We start from the raw sequence: 21,148 nt of genomic DNA, 5'->3' as shown, positions 1-21,148 counted from the left end.
GAGGATAATGTATAATCATTCATTCACCTTCTGTGGTCATCCATCAAACAGAAGTCTGAAATGTCAGCAAAAGGAACTAAACAAAAGCAATAGGGAAAAAATTACACTCAAAGAACTTGACCAGAATGCCTTGAATACATTTTTTAAAGACTGATTGTCCTTATGATGGACTAAAAAACTCAGCAAAGTCTCAAATAAAAAGAAATCCTGCTGCTGTAAGCACTGACAATTTTTCCTCACAGAATATATTTCCTTAACTGAATCTTCAGGTTAGTCTTATTTTATCTCTAATATTTTCAGCTCTCCTTTATCCCAAAGGAAATTCTGGACACAAAGTCCTTTAATCTTCCCTTTGCTTTGGTGAAAACAACAGCTTTTCTTAGCTTAGAGACAGAAGTAATTCAAAGGTTTCTTTTTGAAGATGATTTTATCTGCTTCTGCTTGTCAGCCAGGGTATCTATTCATCCTTAATAAATATTATCACAATAAAAGACTTATCATAGAATGTGAAAACACTGAGTTAAGTAATTTAAATCTCATTTGCTGCTCTTATCTAAAGATTGTATTAAAAATTCCTTTAATGTAGAAGTTAAATAAGTATTAGATATAATTACAACTTCTCAAGGGCAAATGAATTAGTATGCATGCAGATAAGCATGAGCAGAGTGCAGATAAATGAAATAAGGTTACATGTATATATGTAAATGCTGCTAGATCATATTCTCAGAAAGTAGTGGTGGCAACATTTAATAGAATTATAGTGTTTTCCAAATAAAGAAAAGATAGGTTGTTCTTAAGAGTGTCACTATAATTTCAAGTTTACCTGCTCTTGTCTCATGTGAAATTTATGAACCTTGGCTATGCTGATGAGTTTTCTTGAGAGCGGGCTCCAACAGAGCCAGCATCTGTGCCCTTCAAATGGCCTAGAATTTTCTGTATATAAAAAGTAGACTGGATGCTAGAATAAGTTTAATAAAATAATAATAGCACAAAAAAGAAGGCTATTATACTAAAATTAATCTGATCTCCAATTCACTTCAACTATTTTTACGGTACTTACTACATACCAAGCACAGAGGCGACCAGGACCTAGTTGCCCTCCTATGCACTGAGCAAGGCAGATAAATAACTCACAAGTCAGAACAAAACAAATGACATTCCAGAGGTTATTAAGTTTTAAAGAAGAAAGTGATTAATTCCAGCTGAGACTGTAATAACTGAGGGCTTCCTGCAGAAAGATAAATGTGAGATGGGTCTTAAATAATGATACTCTTTCACCAAATAGAAATGGACCTGAAGCATGCCCTGAATGATAGCTGGGCTCAAAGAAGCTGAAGAAGAACTGACAGCAAAGGAGGTATAGGTGGACATGCTGACTCTATCCGTACACCTGTTTCATGCCCCTCTTCCTTTTGAATTCCAACCTCATACCACTCTATTATCCGCCCCCGTAGGATTTTCACACATGCTATTGTCTCTGCTAAAACACACTCTCGGCCCCACACTTTTATCTCCTATTCCCTCTCCCCTAAACTCTATAGCTTCAACTCCTCTTTTAGAAGATCACTGCACAAAGATGATACTTCCTCAAATAATTCACTCCTTTAACCTTCAACCGTCTCCCTATCCTGCCTCCAATTAAGACAGATTCCCTTCTTATGCACATGCATAGCACCTTACACATTTCCTACATTATTTTTTCCACACATTGCTACAAATTGTTAGTAAAAATGTTGTTTGATGTTTATCATAACCCATAGGCAAAATTTTCTTGGAAGGCAACAATCTTGTCTACCGGGAGGCCCTCAATGTGAAGCGCTGTCCCGGGTACTTGGTGGGAATACAGTATTGGTGGAGTAAATGTAAGTATCCAGGAATACCTTTACTATTACATTGTGTGAGGATTTGGCACTTCAGTATAACTTACATATTGTAAATATTAGAGCCTTTATATATTTCACATATAGGAAAGAAGTATAGGAAACATTCAGCCATTATAAATTAATTCAAATTCTTTGTAAATTTAATTTCTCCTGCTATTAAAGAATCACTTCTCACATAAAACAAAATTTACAACTCTGAAAACAGAAAGAAATTAGATGTACACATTTAGTTTATAGTTTTTCTTAGAGCAACAGAAATATGGATGCATCTTAAGGTATAGAAACATAGAATCCGCCTGAAAGACAAACTAGAAAATAAATATAAAACTGCTATGGAGGAGATAAATATGCATCTGGAATGTTTCAAGTTGATTTAAAAAGAAACCCCATCCTATATAATAAAAAGGTAATATGCAAATTGACCCTAACAGTGGAATGACCAGTCACTATGACGTGCACTGACCACCAGAGGGCAGACACTCTACGCAGGAGCTGCCCCCTGATGGTCAGTGTGCTCCCACAGGGGGAGCTCTACTCAGCCACAAGCAGGCTGACTGGCAGTGGCAGGAGCCTCTCCCACCTCTTATAGCAGCGTTAAGGATGTCTGACTGACGGCTTAGGCCCGCTCCCCCAAGGGCTCCCAGGCTGCCATGGAGTGGGCCTAAGCCGGCAGGAGGACATCCCCTGAGAGGGTGCAGGCTGGGCTGAGGGACCCCTCCGAGTGCACCGGGCCTCTAGCATTTAATAATTCTAAAGCCAGAGATTTACTAAGAAAAACAATTGAAGGATAAGGAATTATTTATATTCTAATTAATGGTCTCTCTCTATCTCTCTTATTCTTTCTCTCCCAGATTTATGAAGTCCATACTCTTGTTGAGTTAAGGTAGTTTCCACAGCTCCTCATCAATAGAACAACCAAAATTCTCCATTTCAAGCTTGGATACACTATTTGTTATCTAAACAAGGAATGAGAAACAGTGTTTTATGAGTTGAAGGCTCTGAGGGAAGAAGGACATGGGGATGGAGACAGGGGCTAGGACTGGAGATGAGGTGTGAAGGCTGAGGTCCTTTATGTCCTCACACTCCTAGCTGTACTTAAAAACATGAAGTGGCAGTAAGCCCACACCATCCTGCACATCTACCTCACACCAGGAGAATGTATTCATGACACCCCGCCCCCCTTCAGAATATAGAGGAATGACACATGTCATGGAGGTGCTATCCTGGGAATAGCCAAAACTTCCAACCAGACATTTTTTCAGTTGAAAAAATTGTTCAAAATATGACTCTGAGATTGGTATTTGGGTAGCATTTCTTGTGAACACAAATAAAATACCTATCATTTTCCTACTTATATCAAATATAGTTTGGCCCTTTAAAAACTTTCTTTTAAAGAAAATGTGCCAATCCATATCCACAAAGGCACACCTTAAGAGAATATATGCTTTGAGTAATTTTCTTGTCTTCCTTCTGTAAGGATGATGAATTTACATTTAGATACCCTGAAACATAAACCCTAGAATGTTTCAGTCTGAAGCTGACACATCACAAAAAGTGATAAATGACCTCAGTAACTAATGTACAACTTGTTTCCTTTTGATTTTTCTGCTTTATTTTACAGTTGACTTTATAATAAATGTGATACTTAAAAATAATCTAGAACCCTCTAATTGAAAGGAGTACTTCCATACAAGGAATAATGTTCACACTGACATTACATTTTATCTCACCGGTCGCCATGCAGTGGTGCTTCTGGCCAATAAGCAGGATGCATTAAAATGAAAGAGTTTGGTAACGGTAAAGTACATTTATGTAAGACAGGAAAGAACAAGGCTAATGGGGATAATGGCTCGTATCCAGAGGGAATGAATAAAAAGGAAAGCCTGGGGTAGAAAAAAGAGAATAAAATAGAGGATGGTGAAGGTAGAGAATAAAAATGCCCTTGCTCCTGAGTTTCTTGGTTAGAAATTATGTTAGACACTTTACATGCTGTTTTCTACACTAATAAAAGAGAAATATGCAAACTGACCATCACTTCATGATGCCCACCAGCCAATCAGGAGTGAGTATGCAAATTAACCTGACAAAGATGGAGGCGGCCCTGCCCCCCAGCTGCCCCGGGCCTCTGGGCAGCATGCATGCAGGCGCGGAGCGGCTGGGCGGGGCGGGGATGTAAAGTACAGCATAGGGAATATAATTAATGGTATTGCTATGAAGGGAAGGGCGGGGGGCGAAGGGAGCTACAGGAGCGGCACTCGGGCCGGAACAAAGATGGAAGGTGGCGGCCAGAGCAAAGGCCTGGGTCCTGGGTGCCAGAGGAAAACCGGTGCCAGCAGCCAGGGGAAGGAAGGCCTATTGCATGAATCTTCGTGCAACGGGCCTCTAGTTCCTTAATAATCAGAGGGAAATCAATCAAGAACTCTGACTTGGCACAGGAGGGTATAATTTAGACATAGTTGTCAAACATTTCTGCTGGCTTAATGCTGTCTATTGAGGATAACAACTAAACCAGGTTGCCTTCCAGCCACCAGTGTCAGGGCTCTGATGCAGGTGGCAAGGATGCCTCAGGTGCTCTAAATGCCTGGCCCATATTCTCATGGAGACTGGCATGGGCAGACCAACCAGTTGGTCTCTGCTGGGTGCATTAACGTCTCATGAGAACTTTAACCATTTTGAATATTATTTGCAATAGAAGCTAATTAAGTAAAAACTTTCCAATGACTCTACAGTATGGAGAGCTTCTTACCAAAGTACTTTGATAAGCACAATGGGAACACCGATAAACTTACCCTTCATTTCAAAGAGGCTATAAAAGAATAAATTTTACTTACATGTGAAATCTAAAGAACAGTACAAACAAACAAAACAGAAACAGACTCATAGATACAGAGAACAGACTGATATTTGCCAGAGAGGAGGAGGGTTGGGGGATTGGGTGAAAAGGTGAAGGGATTGAGAAGTACAGATTAGTAATTACATGTTAGTCATGGGGATATAAAGTACAGCATAGGGAATATAGTTAATAGTATTGTAATAACTATGGATGGTGCTAGGGGAGTACTGGAAATATCAGGGGGAACACTTTGTAAAGTATATGATTGTCTAACCACTATGCTGCACACCTGAAACTAATCCTACATAATAAAAGGCTCATATGCAAATCGACTGAACAGCAGAATGACCAGTCACTATGACATGCACTGACCACCAGGGGGAGCTCTGCTCATCCAGAAGCCAGGCTCATGGCTGGCAAGTGCAGCGGTGGTGGCGGGAGCCTCTCCCGCCTCCGTGGCAGCGCTAAGGATGTCCAACTGCTGGCTTAGGCCCACTCCCCGCAGGCCTAAGGCAGCAGTCAGACATCCCCTGAGGGCTCCCAGACTGCGAGAGGGCGCAGGCTGGGCTGAAGGACCTCCCCCCTGAGTGCACGAATTTCATGCACTGAGCCTCTAGTACAAAATAATATTGAATATAAACTGTAATTGCAAATATTGAATGTAAACTGTAAAATTACATATATACTTACATATTAACTATAAAAACAAGATTAAAGAAGATGATAAATCTATACATCTGTAATTTATCATCAGGGAGAAACACAACTCTGTGATAGCCACAAATAAAGCAAAATGGAAGAATGCAAGGGTGATCTGACATCCATTTAGCTCAGGGCTGTGGTCCTGAAATTTGAGTATGCACGATTATCACGAGGAAGCCTTGTTACAACACAGACTGCAGGGCCACCATGAGATTTTTAACAAGTTTACAGGTGATACTGAGGCTGCTGGTCTGGAGATCATCCTTTGAGAACTCCTGGAACTAAGGGAACAGGTTTTCAATTCTAGCTGCACATTAGAACCTCTTAGGGGACTTCTAAAAAGTTCTAATGCCCAGGCCTCACCCCAGCCCAGTAATAAAAATGAAGGAGGAGACTCTACTGGAGCTGGACATAGAAGCATATGAAGAATAGTTTTACAGACAGACACAGGGGTAGCAGAGGCTAAGTGAGAAGTCAAAGTAGAAGGGAAGGACGGGGCATGATTGGACATGGGGCAAGTGCAGCATGGCTGGTGCACAGGCAGAGCAATGAAACCTTGGGTCAAGTCATCAAAGACCTGGACCGCCATACCAAGGAGCTTATGACTCCTGAGGGGGCAATAAGAAATCACCCAATGCTCTGAGCAGGAGAAGGACATGGTAAGACAAGGTTTAAAGTTATTATCTGGAAGCAAATTCTTGAGTAGATAACACAACACTGGTTCTTAGAGAAAGACCAGGTAGGTACCACAGCAATGGTCTAGAACTATTTTCTCAAACTGGACTCCAGGGATGTACTCTCAGGGCCCACCTGTTCTACACAAATGCTTTCATTTTGTGTCTTTATTTGAAAGATAACCCAAGAATTTATTTATCAGTTATGCAGGCAAAACTTCTCTTTTGTGAAGACAGTACTCAATGTTGAGATTTTCATAAGATTAAACTTAAGGCTTCTTAAGTCAGTATTTTTTAATCAGTAGACAAACTATTTAAAATTTCAAGATTGGTTTTATTTTTTCCTGTGAAAGTAGTTAGTATATTACATGACTTTGAGTTACAGTGATCTAGACAGGCAGTAAAATTGGGGCAGCCTCAGAATCATCAGGATCTTCAACTACATTTTAGGAGGAGGAGAAAATGAGAAATGAAAACGATATTGAGGGCTTTGAGCCTAGAGCTTCAGAGGATGATAAAATGCGGGGAAAAAGTAAAAATAAAAACCAGAAAAAGGGATAGTTTTTTGTAAAGCTGGGACAGGGAGACAAAGCATTTTTAGTGAAAGAGAGCCTACATCAGTCATAACCACAGGAACCAATACAATACCCCTTCCATGTCAGGAATTTTAGGAATTGTCTTCACTGTTTAGCCATATTGTGAACAAAACCAAAATACTGTCTCAATAGTCTTTTTGAGTTATTAGGGCTTAAGGTGGAATAAAAATATATTTTCTTAAAAATAAAAGCTGCAATCAGTTAGCAATTTTAAAAGGCAATCTGTTAGCAGAATCTATAATTATAAAAGGGTAATAATATGCTAATTAGACCAAAGTCCTTCTGGACGAAGCTGGGGCCGTAGCAAAGCCCAGGTCCTGGGTGCCTGCCGGCGGCTGGAGGGAAGCAGCCTGGGTCCTGAGTGCCTGCCGGAGGCTGGAGGGAAGCAGCCTGGGTCCCGTGTGCCTGCCGGAGGCTGGAGGGAAGCAGCCTGGGTCCCGTGTGCCTGCCGGCGGGAGCCGGTGCCGGCAGCCGGGGGAAGGAAGGCCTACTCTTGCACAAATTTTCATGGATCGGGCCTCTAGTCATTTATAAGAGGGATGTTAGTAATTTGTTGAAAATTAAAGCTGCTGAATTATAACACATGTGGTTAATTTTCTCTGCCATTGATCACTGAACCAGTAACATTTTTAGAGAAAAACAACGTAGTAAAATGCAAACATTAACGTCAGATGTGCTGGAACGGAGATACATTTTCTGATACCAAGTGCATGTCTCTTCATACCTTCCATGTGAAAATATGCTTCTCTCTTTGGGAGGGTGCCAGCTGCTAATGGCACATAACAAAACTGTTTTACCCCCAACCCACTGAACCTCCTAGGGACACCACTGTGAACATCAACGATTCTCCCCCAGGAAATGGTCTACTAAATATTTAATCCCTTAATCTTCAACAGAAATTAAAAGGATAGCATGAAAATTTACAAACATGTTTTCTATTTTATTTAGAAAATTAGTACCCATTAGAATATTTGAAATAGTAAACCCTAAATAGAGAACTTTATATCAAAAGAAATATCATGAATCATCTAATATAATGAATAATATAAGAGGGCAAAAACACTATCTACCCCTGTCAAAATCCAGAAACAGAATTTTTTTTTTATGTTTACTGTTGAGAGTATTACAAATGTCCCCTTTTCCCCCCATTTCCCACCTCCACCTAGTTCCCATGCCACCCAATCCTTCACCATCATTGAATAATTACATACCTGAGCTTCTGGTTGTATTGTTTGACCTTTTCCAATGAGGCTGCATTTATTTGGGCTTGAAATTCTTCCACTGAAACATTGTCTCTATAATAATATCCTTCCATGCTCTCTAGAGCTGTGGAAACAAGTAAATGTACTTTTCACGTGATTTATAACTCAGTTTCTCCACATTTAATCTTATGTTTAATAAACTAGAGGCCCAGTGCATGAATTCTTGCACAGGTGGGATCCAGCTGGCCTGCCTCAATCGGGACTGATGGGGGCCAGCTGGCCAGGGGGAGGGGCCACGGGAGGTTGGCCGGCTGGCCCCACCCCCAATCGAGGTGGAGGAGCTAATCGGGGGCTGGGCCATCTGGGGAAGAGAGGCCGCGGGAGGTTGGCTGGCTGGCCCTGCCACCATCGGGCTGGTTGGCTGGCCACAGTGCACATCATAGTGACCAGTCGTTCGGTCATTCTGGTCGTTCTGGTCACTTGGCTTTTATATATATAGATGTATCAGATATAACCATATATGAAAGAAACTACCTTTCATCAGACAAAAAATGAATAAAGATCATTCTTCTGCTCTCGTAATAAAAAGCAAACATTTGATGACTCTCTGTTAAGCAGGGAAAGGAATTTCTAATTTAAACTGTTTTCTGTTCTTAAAACATTTTGTATATGTTCTTTGTGAAGCTAAACTCAAACTCATATATGTTATTAATATATAAACACAAAGGCAAATTCACACATACTTATGTATGAGGCAGAAATGTATATTAACATATGTGAGTAAAAAATTGAAATTATCATCTCCATGTATATTCACATTCTCTTATAGCTACAATTAAATTATGAATTATATTAGTGTACTAAATAAGACATTTAAAGTTAAATCTTAGAATACTGCCTCTACCCAAAATTTAGTTAAAAATAAACAAGCACAAACATATATATGTATATATTTGTGAATATATAACTAATATGTATATATATAGTATATATGTATATATATCTATATATATATATGTAAAACTCATTCATTTTAAAAATCTTTTGATTAATATAAATTTTCTTCTTAACTAACATTTTTGGTTAAGTGGTTCTTTTTCCCTTAAACTTTATGCAGTGATATTTTTAACCTTTTGGCGAGGAAATGAATCACATGGAATTGCCAGAAGTATAAGATTTCTTATAGAGAGGTTGCCAGCAACAGGAATGGCAATGGAATTAATCTTGTCCAATGTAAATTATTTCCCCGTGAAATTATTGCCACTAAAGAGCCTCACTTGTCAGCAGACTATTTCAAAATTGAGTAAAAATTAATCTTTCAAAACTTCTAAATGTAATCATTTCTAAACTAAATAATAAGGTTTCCTTGAATTGACAGAGACTTATCACCATTTTGGGAGGCAAAATAAGAAAGTCGCTGCTAATTTTAGCTGTGCTATATTTTCTAAACTAGTCAGCTTGGAGCACTGAAGAAACAACAAAACTTTGAGTACTGCTGCATTTGAAATTTTAAAAATGGAATTACTGGCCTATAATCAAGAAAAGCATTTGTGCAAAATTAGACAAAGACTACTACATTTAGTTCAGTACAGGAAATAAAATGTGGAGCTTGTTTCAATGATTGTTTATTTGTTTATTCCTTAAAACTTCTGCATTAATTAGAATATTTGCACTAGGTCAGCAAGCTTCTGGTCCTGAATACACACAAGACATTCAAAGAAGTCTTCCTGAAAAATCAATCTTCAAATATTCCAGAAGGATTCGATCTATCAATGGTCATACTTCAATGTGGATTCCTCTTTTATTTTTTTAATATATTTTATTGATTTTTTACAGAGAGGAAGTGGGAGGGATAGAGAGTTAGAAACATTGATGAGAGAGAAACATCGATCAGCTGCCTCCTGCACACCCCCACTGGGGATATGCCCACAACCAAGGTACATGCCCTTGACCGGAATCGAACCAGGGACCCTTCAGTCCGCAGGCCAACGCTCGAACCACTGAGCCAAACCGGTTAGGGCGAGGATTCCTCTTACTAGCTGTAAAGTTTGTAATGAAAGCCCTTGCATTGGAGTTAAACCACAACTTCCGTTCCATAGTAGCTGTGTGACCTTGGGCATGTTAATTAATATCTGAGATCCTCAGGTTCCTCATTTGTGAAATATAAAAGAAGACTACCTACTAATTATGGTTCTTGAATTAAGGTAAATAATAGTATTAAGAGAGCCTATGACTACTCTTATCATTCACTGCACGTGCTTTATGTACTAGGCAACATGCCAAATGCTCTATGGGCACCATCCAGTTTTCAGGGCATATAGATTACACATGAGTGTGCTTAGCCAAACAGGAAGTTTGTGATTCAAGACCAAAGAGACTGGAAAAACACTAGGAAGGAGTAAGAGGGGAACAGGGGCTGGGGGGTGGGAGGGAAAGAAGAAAACACCTGGGATCTAATTTTTATGAAAGTCTGGATGGCTTGACTTTAACCAGAATGTCCAGTCCTGCTCTAAGCGTTTGTTATAATTTAAAAACAAATGGACATTTCACCACTCTTCTCGACAATATTTCCAAATTAACAACACTTAAAATTCACAACTATGAGAAAAAAAATTTTATGAGAAGAGAGTCTAATAATTTCGCCAGAGTTTCACAAAATTTTATGGTACCTGCATGGTGTTGTGGGGAAATGAATAAATGAGTTCTATATTTAAAAAGTAAACTTTGTATGGAACCACATTCCCCTTTTTAGGTCCATGGCTTAGTATTTGTTTAAAAAAAAAAAAAAAAGAAAGAAAATGGAATGACTTTTTGCCAAATTAAATTTCTGTTCTCAGGAAAGTAGGTTACATATACATTAACATCCAAACTTTACAATTTGGCCTCTCCTTAGCATTTTACCTTAATTCTCATTCTGTGGCCATCTTGATTTCAGACTGCTAGCCTCAAGAACTCTGACAGAATACATTTCTGTTGTTGTAAGCCACCTAGTTTGTGGCCATTTGTGTGGCAGTCCTGGAAATGAATACAAATTCAGTTCCAATGCCTCACGTAGGCAATGTGTTCATTCCGGCCCTGAAGCTCTGCCTCCCTGGGTTTAAAGATTCCGATCCTCAAAGGGGCACACTTTCCCTAGGAGACAAAGCAGGGGTTCCATGGAACTGTAAGCTGTGGTTGCCACCTGGGCACTGGAGATTCCTTGTGCCAAGGCATCAGCAGCCAAGAAGAGCAAATACCATCTTGGCAAGACTAATAGACCCTGATCATCGTAAGAGAGTAGTTATGATGCATAATATGAATGGCATCCAGGTAATCCACTCAGGTCCCTCTTGGTATGCCCTTGCCCACTTTTGACCCTCCGGGATGAAGGTCCTAGTCATGCCACGGAGACCAGCAGAGGCTCAGGCTGAGAACAAGGCTAATCTGTAACGGGTAGCAGAAGAGGAAAAATGAAAATCTATTGCAGCCCAAGACCAGCTGTAGCAATAGGGCTATTGCTTGTCCCCTTAACATGTCTTCTCAGTTATCCTCCCAGGAAGGGAGGTCCATCAGTCATGAAAGACACACTCCTGATTCTTAAAAAATGAATGGATCTGAGAGTGCGAGAGGTGAACTATGGCAGATGCTCTGAGAGTCAACCGCTCAGATTCCCCTACAAAAATGTTGCCCCAGCTGCTAGAATAACCAGAAAAACATCCTAAGCTGACAGCTCTCTAAAGCATCTTCAGCCTTTGCTGGAAATTTGTCCCACCCAATTACATCTCCTCTGGAGGCAGCCTGCATCCTAATGACCTAACAACGCAGAAGCAAAAAGGCCCAGCTCCCTCTCCCCAGCTGCCCAGAATCTAGAAGGGCCAAACATTTGTGAAATGGATTATTCTAATTAAGCAAATATTTACTGGATAATTGCACAGTGTTTCATATTCCACATAGTCCTGTGCCTTCTCACTCCCGGTGGACATTCAGAATCACCTGGAAGGCTAAAATACACCGGCATTTGGGTCCCACCTTCCAGAGGTTGTGATGTAATTGGTTTCGTTTGGGACCAAGCCTGGGTATTTTCTAAACCTTCCCAAGGTGACAAATATGAAGCCATTATTGGGAACCACTGAGAGACAGCATGAAAACACCTGTGGGGATGAAGTGAAAGTCAGTGAGGAGTAAGATACCCTCCATACCCCCCTTTATTACCATTTCTTACTTCCTTTATCTCACCCAGGGCTGGGGGATCCCAGCAGGACTAATCCCCTGACTTGCAGAATGTATTTACAGAAGACAGTTTTAGTGTGATCTTCACCTTCTGGCACTGTGTGATGCTTTGTGCTGACTTTCCTGACTGTGTCTATGCCCCTCACCTTGGAAATCTGTGCCACTCGTTTTTGCCTGCCTATAATTCTGTTCTGCAGCTCTGATCTCCAGCGATGCATGTTCCCTGATGTGTTTCCCACTGGCCTCCAACCCTGGAATTCCTGGTCTAATTGTTGGTCCCATCTCTGCAGGGTGCCCCCTCCATGAGTGTGCCTTCCTCTGCCCAAAGACCCATTCTAGTAAGAAAATTGGGGAGAAGGCAGCTCATTCACTTCCTGTTCAAGTATACGGTACTATTGACAGCTTTCAGAGGGATGATTTTAATAAATTTCCCAGGACGTTTTCAAATTCATCTCATATTTCTATATTTTTATTTGCTAGCAAAGACCCATGTATCCATGTCCACACAGAACTAAAACCCTCCAAACAAATGTTTATCTCAGAATAGATTCCATTTGGAATCTCTTCCATTTACCAACACTTTCAATTACCAGATGGTGGTCTCCACTCAAACCAGGGCTGTATCTAATGTGCTTCCCTCAATCTGATGAATACTGAGAGCTACTAATGGTTCCTCATGGGAGTTTTATGAATGCAGAGGAACTCCTGCCAGCCCTTTCTATAGACAACTTTATCAATGACAGAATCTCAATGAGACAAACTGTTTCCAAGTCTTCTTTACCTGTGACCTCAACTGCACAAGTATTTCCACTGATGCTTATTCAATTCACTTGTCAAATTTTCCTGCTGTGCGACTACTAAAACTAACATTTGCTGTAGTTTCCTTTAAATTACATTTTTAAAATATATTTTTTATTGATTTCAGAGAGGAGGGGAGAGGGAGAGAGAGAGATAGCCTATATATATTAAAGGCTAATATGCTAATTGTCTGACCATCTGACCAGTCACTATGCCACACACTAACCACCAGGGGGCAGATGCTCAACGCAAGAGGTGCTGTGACGCACACTGGCCATTTACAGAGAAATGGCACTGCAGACCTGGCGTCCACAAAGCAACACTCGGCTTCCCCCAAGTGGGACATAGGTCCCGCCACCACCCTGGAGTGACAGCCCACCAAATCGCAGCCAACGCTGCTGAGACCCCATGGTGCAAAATGCAGCCCACAGCCCAGCCCAGCCTGGGAACAGTCACTGTGGGCGCCGGGTAATGAGACCATGTAGCAATGCCCAGCTTCCTCTCCCTAGCAACTAGCCTCCTTGCAGTTTCTTCAGCCCAGGAACACGACTTGCTTTATAGCCAGGTGCAAACATTTTACACATTAACCAAATGTCTGTGAAGTGTTTTCCCATGCCTCATCTCATTTGATCCTCACAAAAGTCCTGGAGTAGGTAGATAGGAGACTCGGCAGAATCCTATTTTCTTTGCAATAGCTCAGTGGTTCTCAACCTTTCTAATGCCGCGACCCTTTAATACAGTTCCTCATGTTGTGGTGACCCCCAACCATAAAATTATTTTTGTTGCTACTTCATAACTGTAATTTTGCTACTGTTATGAATCGTAATGTAAATATCTGTGTTTTCCGATGGTCTTAGGTGACCCACAGGTTGAGAACCGCTGCTGTAAAGCCTAAGACCATCGAAAACACAGATATTTACATTACGATTTATAACAGTAGCAAAATTACAGTTATGAAGTAGCAACGAAAATAATTTTATGGTTGGGGGTCACCACAACATGAGGAACTGTATTAAAGGGTCGCGGCATTAGGAAGGTTGAGAACCACTGCATTAGCTGGAAAAGGAAGATTTAGAAAGTTTAGAAACTTGACCCGATTGAAAAGAAGAAATGATGGACCTTGAAAAGGACTTCAGGTTTTCTCACTGCACAGAATATAGTCAAACACTGATGCAGTTAAATATTTTACCCTTTGTTCTCCCTGCATGATCTACAATAATAATCTGCTTCGTGTTGCTATTTACTGCTGTGTTGTTGACAATTACCTGAAAGAGAAGTTGGGGTGCTTCACTGGGCTAAAAAAAGTTTAGCTACATTAGAAAACATGTGCAATTAAGCAATTTTATTCTATATATACTAGAGGCCCGGTGCACAGATTTGTGCACCGATTGGTGGGGTCCCTTGGCCTGGCCTGCGGGCCGAAACCAGCTCTCCGACATCTCCCAAGGTAGTGGTCGGCTACCACATGTGGCTCGCGAGCCACAGTTTGTCGCTCTGTTGACTAATGAGTTTGCCGACCACTGCCCCCAGGGGTCACAGATTGCGAGAGGACACAGGCCAGGCAGATGGACCCCATCAGTACACAATCAGGGCCAGGGAGGGACTGAGGAGGACTCCAGGGGGTATCCGGCCCATCTAACCCAATCCCGATTGGCCAGACCCCAGCAGCATGCTAACCTATGGGTTGGTGTGTCTGCCCCTTGGTGGTCAGTGCATGTGTGTCATAGCAACTGGTCGAACAGTCAAATGGTCGGACACTTAGCATACTAGGCTTTTATTATCCCATATAATAAAGAGGTTGTATGCAAATTGACCATTACTCCAACACACAAGATGGCCGCCCCCAGGTGGTCAAAGATGGCTGCCACAAGATGGCCGGCAGGGGAGGGCAGTTGTGGGCAATCAAGCCAGCAGGGAAGGACAGTTGGGGGTGATCAGGCCCACAGGGGAGGGCACTTAGGGGGGACCAGGCCTGCAGGGGAGGACAGTTGGGGCAACCAGGTTGGCAGGGGAGGGCAGTTAGGGGCAACCAGGCTAGCAGGGGAGGGCAGTTAGGGGCAATCGGGCTGGAAGGGGAGTGGTTAGGGGTGGTCAGGCCGGCAGGGGAGCAATTAGGGGTGATCAGGCTGGCATGCAGAAGCGGTTAGGGGCAATCAGGCAGGCAGGCAGGAGAGCGGTTGGGAGCCAGCAGTCCTGGATTGTGAGAGGGATTGGGCCTAAATGGGCAGTCGAACATCCCTCGAGGGGTCCCAGATTGGAGAGGGTGCAGGCTGGGCTGAGGGACACCCCCACACCCCCCCCCCCAATGCACGAATTTCATGCACCGGGCCTCTAGTATAGGATAAAAGGTTAAGATGACTCATGCATGCGCAATACATACAACGTTCTCACTGGTGCCAATCGCATGCGTGTGTTTCAAACTGTCATTGTCAATGGTGAATTTTGTTGACACTTCTATTATAGAGAAAGGGCAAATAGCGATACTAAAATATTTCTTCTAATTAATTTCCTTTCAATGTGCATGAATCTGTGCAGTGGGCCACTAGTCAATAATAAGAGACAATCACTGACCAGCTGCCTCCTGCATGCCCCACAGTGGGGATCGAGATGGCAATCCAGGCACATGCCCTGACTAGAAAGAGAACTGTGACCTCTTGGTTCATAGGTTGATGCTCAACCACTGAGCACACCAGCAGGGCTAAATTACATTTTAAAAGTGATACTGTACTTACCGAAATAATATATATTTAGGAATTCTTTTAAAATTTGTTTTAGCCACAATTATAAAATAAAGGTTACTTGCAAAGTAGTCTTTCTCCTATGCACACTTGCTGCTGGGTATGAATATTCAGCTATTTATGGCTGATATGGCACACATGTAATAATTTTTTTAGAAAAGATGCTAAATGCCATCTGTCATCTTAGTAATGATTTCAAAGACAGAGTTTTTAAAATGAGACAAAGGAAAAGAAAGGAAGAGGCTGTAACAACTGTAAGCTCTGGTTAAACTCTATAAAAGTTAACATTCTAGACTAGCATCCTTCCCTGTCTTCTAAATCAATGTCTCTATAATGGCTTTTAACATATTTTAGGCTGAACTTAATTCTCTTAACATAGCTCCAAAGGTCTATTTTTGTTCAGTGTTTTTTGTGTTTTTTTTACCTTTTTATTCCTTTTCATTATAGAATCTTGTGTTACCTTTAAGGACCCTAATACAGTCAGAAGGAAGGAAGAAAGGAAGGGAGGGAGGGAGGGAGGGACGGAGGGAGGGACGGAGGGAGGGACGGAGGGAGGGACGGAGGGAGGGAGGGAGGTTGAGAGAAAGGGAGAGAGGGAGGTTGAGAAGGAGGAAGGGAGGGAGGTAGGTAGTGAGGGAGAGAGGGAGGGAGGGAGAGCAGGGGTGGAGGAGAAGGACAGGCAGAGGGAGAGGGAAGGAAGAAATACCTTATAATAACTCCTAAGATCCTCTCATCACTGAAATTTTCCTTTGCTAAAATGTGTTCTTGCCACGAATCTGTTCTTGGTGGTCATTGTTTTTAGAATTAAAATAATATGCACGTGGTACAAGCAGAAATTTCACTTGGTAATGAATTTAGGTTTCATATGCCGTCTGCTCTTCAGTTACAAAGGTTGATTTTATTCCTCTTCTCTTCTCATTTTTTTTTATAAGAATATAAAATTCCCCAGCAAAACCAATGCAGGTCTTGAAAACTCAGAAGAAGAAGAAAATGAAATGTTCTATCATACAACTAAGAAAAATGAATACAATCTTGTGACCACAGCATGAATAATAATAATAAAAAAAAGACTTATACTACAGGAAACTACACAATAATCTGGACTTCTGATCTTTTCTAGGCTGCATTTATGACTCCAAAAATAAAAAAAAGGCGTGGGACCTTCCTTTGGAAACACGTTCACTGCAAGAATCTTCTCACTCGTGTTAATCTTAATTTCTTCTACTGCATTGCTACTCACTGCTCATTTCCAAAAGAAATTTTTTTATTTACAAATGGAATACATATTCATTGACATAATGCATAAAAACTCAAAGAATAAAATATCATCATTAATCATTCAATTATTTTAAAAGCATTTTAAATACATGTAAGTATATAAATACATGTATGACATAATTGATATTATAATATAAATTCTTTTTTCATAATCTGAATGTATATATGTAAACCTTTTCATATATCTTAAAATATTGTAAATAATACAACTTTAATGGCTCTACCATCATTTATTTAAGCCAAATTAAATTATCTTTATTTATTTTAACCAGTTGTGTCTTGTTACTGTATTATAAATAATGCTGCAATCTTATTTTATAAATATTTAAACCATATGTGATTATTTTCTTAATAAATATTCCCAGAAGTAAATATATTAGCTAGGCATTATGCATGAATTTTTTAATTAATGGAAAAAACATGATGATGATTACAATTAAATTTATTTTTAAAAATTAATCAAGATAGACCAATTTAGGCATATGAAGTAAAAAAAAAAAAAAAAAAGGAAGCAGTTTACCTTGTGCAAAAAGAACAGGATGAATTTTAAAACCTCCTCCATTTTTCAATCGTTGAGGCAGTTGTTCAAAATGATAACTATCAAGGTAGAAGTAAATTTTCAGAGCTTGCCGGCTTCCTTCCACTTGATATGTAAGAGGAACATCTAAAATGACATTTAATGTTATATTATTTCCTAAAATCAAATACACTGCATAGCATAAAAATTACTAGAAACTAAATATCTTACAGCACCCGTATTTACTAAGTTCAGGTTTGGGCACCCTTTCAGTGTCATTCAGGGAAAGACTATAAATCAGGTTCTCATTAACTAAATAACAGATTTATTACTGTACTGTATATAAAATCCTGTAATACAAAACGTCATCATATTTTGATACACCAGGTGTCTCACTTAACTAAATGAGAAGTTAGGTTACACATGGTTTGGAATCACAATCTCCCAGGGCCACTGCCTCATTCATATTTTAGCCAAATGGGTCAATGGGGTACACTTCTTAAGTAGGGTGCAAGGAATTGGGTACCTACCAACCATTATCAAAGTCAGCTCCAGATAAAAACTGGATGATCTCTGTTGGTGTCCAACAGTCATTAGAAATTATCTGTCTTTTTTCAAATATCCTAAATTTACTTACTCAAAAAAACAAAAACAAAACCCAAAACACCAAGAGAAAATGCTGCAGGAGGATTTCACAGTGCTGTCATAAATCCTCTTCATCTTCGTCATGGCAAATAATTTTCAGATAACTTTTTAAAAAATGAATGTAAAAACTTTCTTAAAAGCACTGTATTAACATCTACAAATCTCTTTTATGCATATACTAATAAAGTTCATTTTATTTCTGTTTCTTTTTTTAAAGGGAGATGAAGGATTTTGGTTTAGGAAAAATAATAAATAAACTAAGTTAAGGAGTTGGAAATAATTGCATTTTAATGATTGGGAAAATATTTTTATTTTTCCTGATTCTAAAATAAAGAGGAAAAGATGCATGGACACCAAAGAAAATACAAATTTCTATATTTCAGATATTGGTATCTTCTTGCTCCCCTTTTCATAGAATGTTATTCATATGTATTTTTTTAATTTTGTTAAGTCCCATCCCTTTGCCCTTTGGCAACAATGTAGCCAATCTCTGCATAAGCAAGTGAACAATGTTATTGGAAAGAAAACAATGCAGCAGTTTAGTGCCATATTACAGGACTAACAAAGAATAGATAAAGATGCTTTACCAGAAATTAAGAAACTGAAAATAAAAATAATCAAACAGACAATTTAAAATTAAGTGAAAAACTAAGAGTACTACCTGAAAGAATGGAAACCCATTTCTCTCAAAGTATTTGGTGCACCTAAAAAGTGCATGATAATATGGAGTTGAAAACTGCTGCCTTTTATTTGTGGAAATTTATCAACTATGAAAAGCAAACTTGATGATTAGGACTATGCAATGATTAAAACCTTCAGAAACGTTATCGTATAAGGAAAGGTCTCTGATTCCATCCTACAGAGTGATTCACCCTTGAGAGGTTTCAGTGGTGGGATCCCTCCCTGTAAACATGGCCCCCATCACCGAATGGGCCAGTGAGTTTGAAAATAAGTTTTTGACTCAGAAGTTGTTAGTTGCCTTAGCTTGAATTGCTCTTCCTTTTCCTTCTGCAAGGCTGGGTCCTTCATGCCCTTCAGATTTCAGCTAAAAGCTACTTCTGTTGAGAGCCCTTCCCTGGTGACTCCTAAAAGGGCCACCTCACCCTTGTTCTTCATGCCTTATTTATCTCCTGCACAGGACTGATCATGTCCCTAATTGGCTTAGTTGTTGATTCATTTCTTGCTGTCTCCCATTAGGCTGTGAGCGCCATGAAAACAAGGACATGTCATGTCCGGTGTCTGTCTTATTCACCATGGCATCCACAGCTCCAGCAGCATATAGATAGAGTGGAGGTTCAAAATATTCATTCCCCTAATAGTTACCATAAAATTAAAAAGGGGAAGATCTGCTGTCATTATATTATTCTCCAAAACCATAAAGATTTCCCACAAAATTTAATTATATACAACATAATCATTTAGCTCCTTTATTCCTCCACCAATCTATAATAATAAAAGTGTAATATGCTAATTAGACCAGACAGTCAAATGACCTTCTGGACGACCTTCCAGACGAAGATGGGGGGGCGAGGGACGAGCCCCTTGCATGAATTTCCTGCATTGGGCCTCTAGTTACATAATATGAGATGAGAAGTTTCTTGTATTTTCCCTATACTGAAGTGAGTCAACTTGCCCATTTATGCCTTTGTATCTCTCATTGATCTTTAAGCTTTATGCCAACAGGGACTTTGTTTTATTAAGTCACCATTATATCCAAAAAAATTAGTTTAGCACTTAATACATTGTATATACTTAATAATTATTTCTTTCAAGAAAATGAACTATTTCAATCCAGACATTTGAATTCTACTTTCTTGGCATGTCATATTTCTTCAGAATCTCACCATTATTTAATAAAAAAATTAGACTATAAATAATGCTAAATATACCTTTTTAAAAAGATGCAAAGTAATAAAGCAAGGAGGATGGATTAGAATATTTACTGAATACTACCATTAGCCTTATATAATGCTGGAGATTTTCAAATACATTACTATATTTAAAACTCCAAATCCTGTGAGTGGGGAAAGCTAATATTCTCATGCAGATAAGAACAGAGCCAGGATCTGAACTAAGGGTTCTTGACTTCAAGGTTGATGATTCCCTATTTATTCTCTTTATATATTCATGCTTCCACCCTCTGCACTCAGTCCTTCTCACATGGACATGCAGCCAACTAGTTCTCCTTACAGTGACACATACTAATTAGTCAATCTGACGCCTCTGCTTCTATGCTTATAGAAATTAAATCACATGCAATTAATGATAAAGCTCTGGTTTTCTTATACCACATGAATAAGATGTGATGACCTCAGGTACTGAATCATTCTCTTCTTTCTTGAAATTAGCTTAGAATAACTAGATTCCTATCATCACTATTTTTAATTTATTTGGAATATCTAGTAATGTAGACTGGGAACTGACCTTTCACTAAGTGAGGTTATGCTTCAGGGAAAGACATAAAAATGTATTGCCAAATGTATCTCACAGTTTTTGTTTGTCGCAGATTCGTCTACATTTACATACAAAAGTTAGTTAATTGGTCTTAATTATCTAACAGTGTATTTTCTACATGCCAAAGTCAAATCTCTCATAGCGCATATGCAACAAGTAGATATTTTATCAAGCTCATGGTATTGGTTCCTCTTCTGCTTGTTCAACAGACCATTCATCAAGGAATGTCATATTTAAACCATGAAAAAACAGTACTCCTGTAATTTATAGTCCCTCAGGCAAAATTTAGAAGAAAACATTATGTTATATTGTGAAAACAGAGTTTCTCTACCTTCAGCAAAGTTGCGTCTACATTACTCAAGCAGATGAAAATACATTTTATTTTATACATGCACAAAGAAGACCATACAATTTGTTCAAATAATATTATCCTTATCAAATAATCCCCTTTATCAAATTCTCCCTAGAATATAACCTATATTCTTAACATTGTAATTCATGTTTTTGTTCACTGTCATTTATCAGTGAAGGTGAAAATTTAATGAGATTTTGTCCTCTTATCTTCATAACTTCATACATACAGAACCAAGGACTTTTACCATCTCCACATCTACTTACT

At 39.5% G+C, this 21,148-nt stretch overlaps 1 protein-coding gene across 1 annotated transcript in view; it reads right to left on the bottom strand.

Moving 5' to 3' along the window:
• PREX2 (phosphatidylinositol-3,4,5-trisphosphate dependent Rac exchange factor 2) overlaps nucleotides 1-21,148 on the bottom strand; it is a 225,313-nt gene that overhangs the window by 41,658 nt on the left and 162,507 nt on the right. Inside the window, exons 34-35 of the mRNA XM_080646985.1 lie at nucleotides 17,434-17,577; nucleotides 7,900-8,014 (exon numbers count right to left, since the gene is read on the bottom strand). Coding sequence (XP_080503111.1) covers nucleotides 7,900-8,014; nucleotides 17,434-17,577 — 259 coding nt within the window. The remainder of the gene's footprint in view (nucleotides 1-7,899; nucleotides 8,015-17,433; nucleotides 17,578-21,148) is intronic.

The sequence above is a fragment of the Plecotus auritus genome (genome assembly GCF_963455305.1).
Source record: "Plecotus auritus genome assembly, chromosome: 11".
Lineage (NCBI taxonomy): Eukaryota > Metazoa > Chordata > Mammalia > Chiroptera > Vespertilionidae > Plecotus > Plecotus auritus.
The sequence above is the reverse complement of the archived record's forward strand: the minus strand, read 5'-3'. Positions and strand labels throughout refer to the sequence as shown.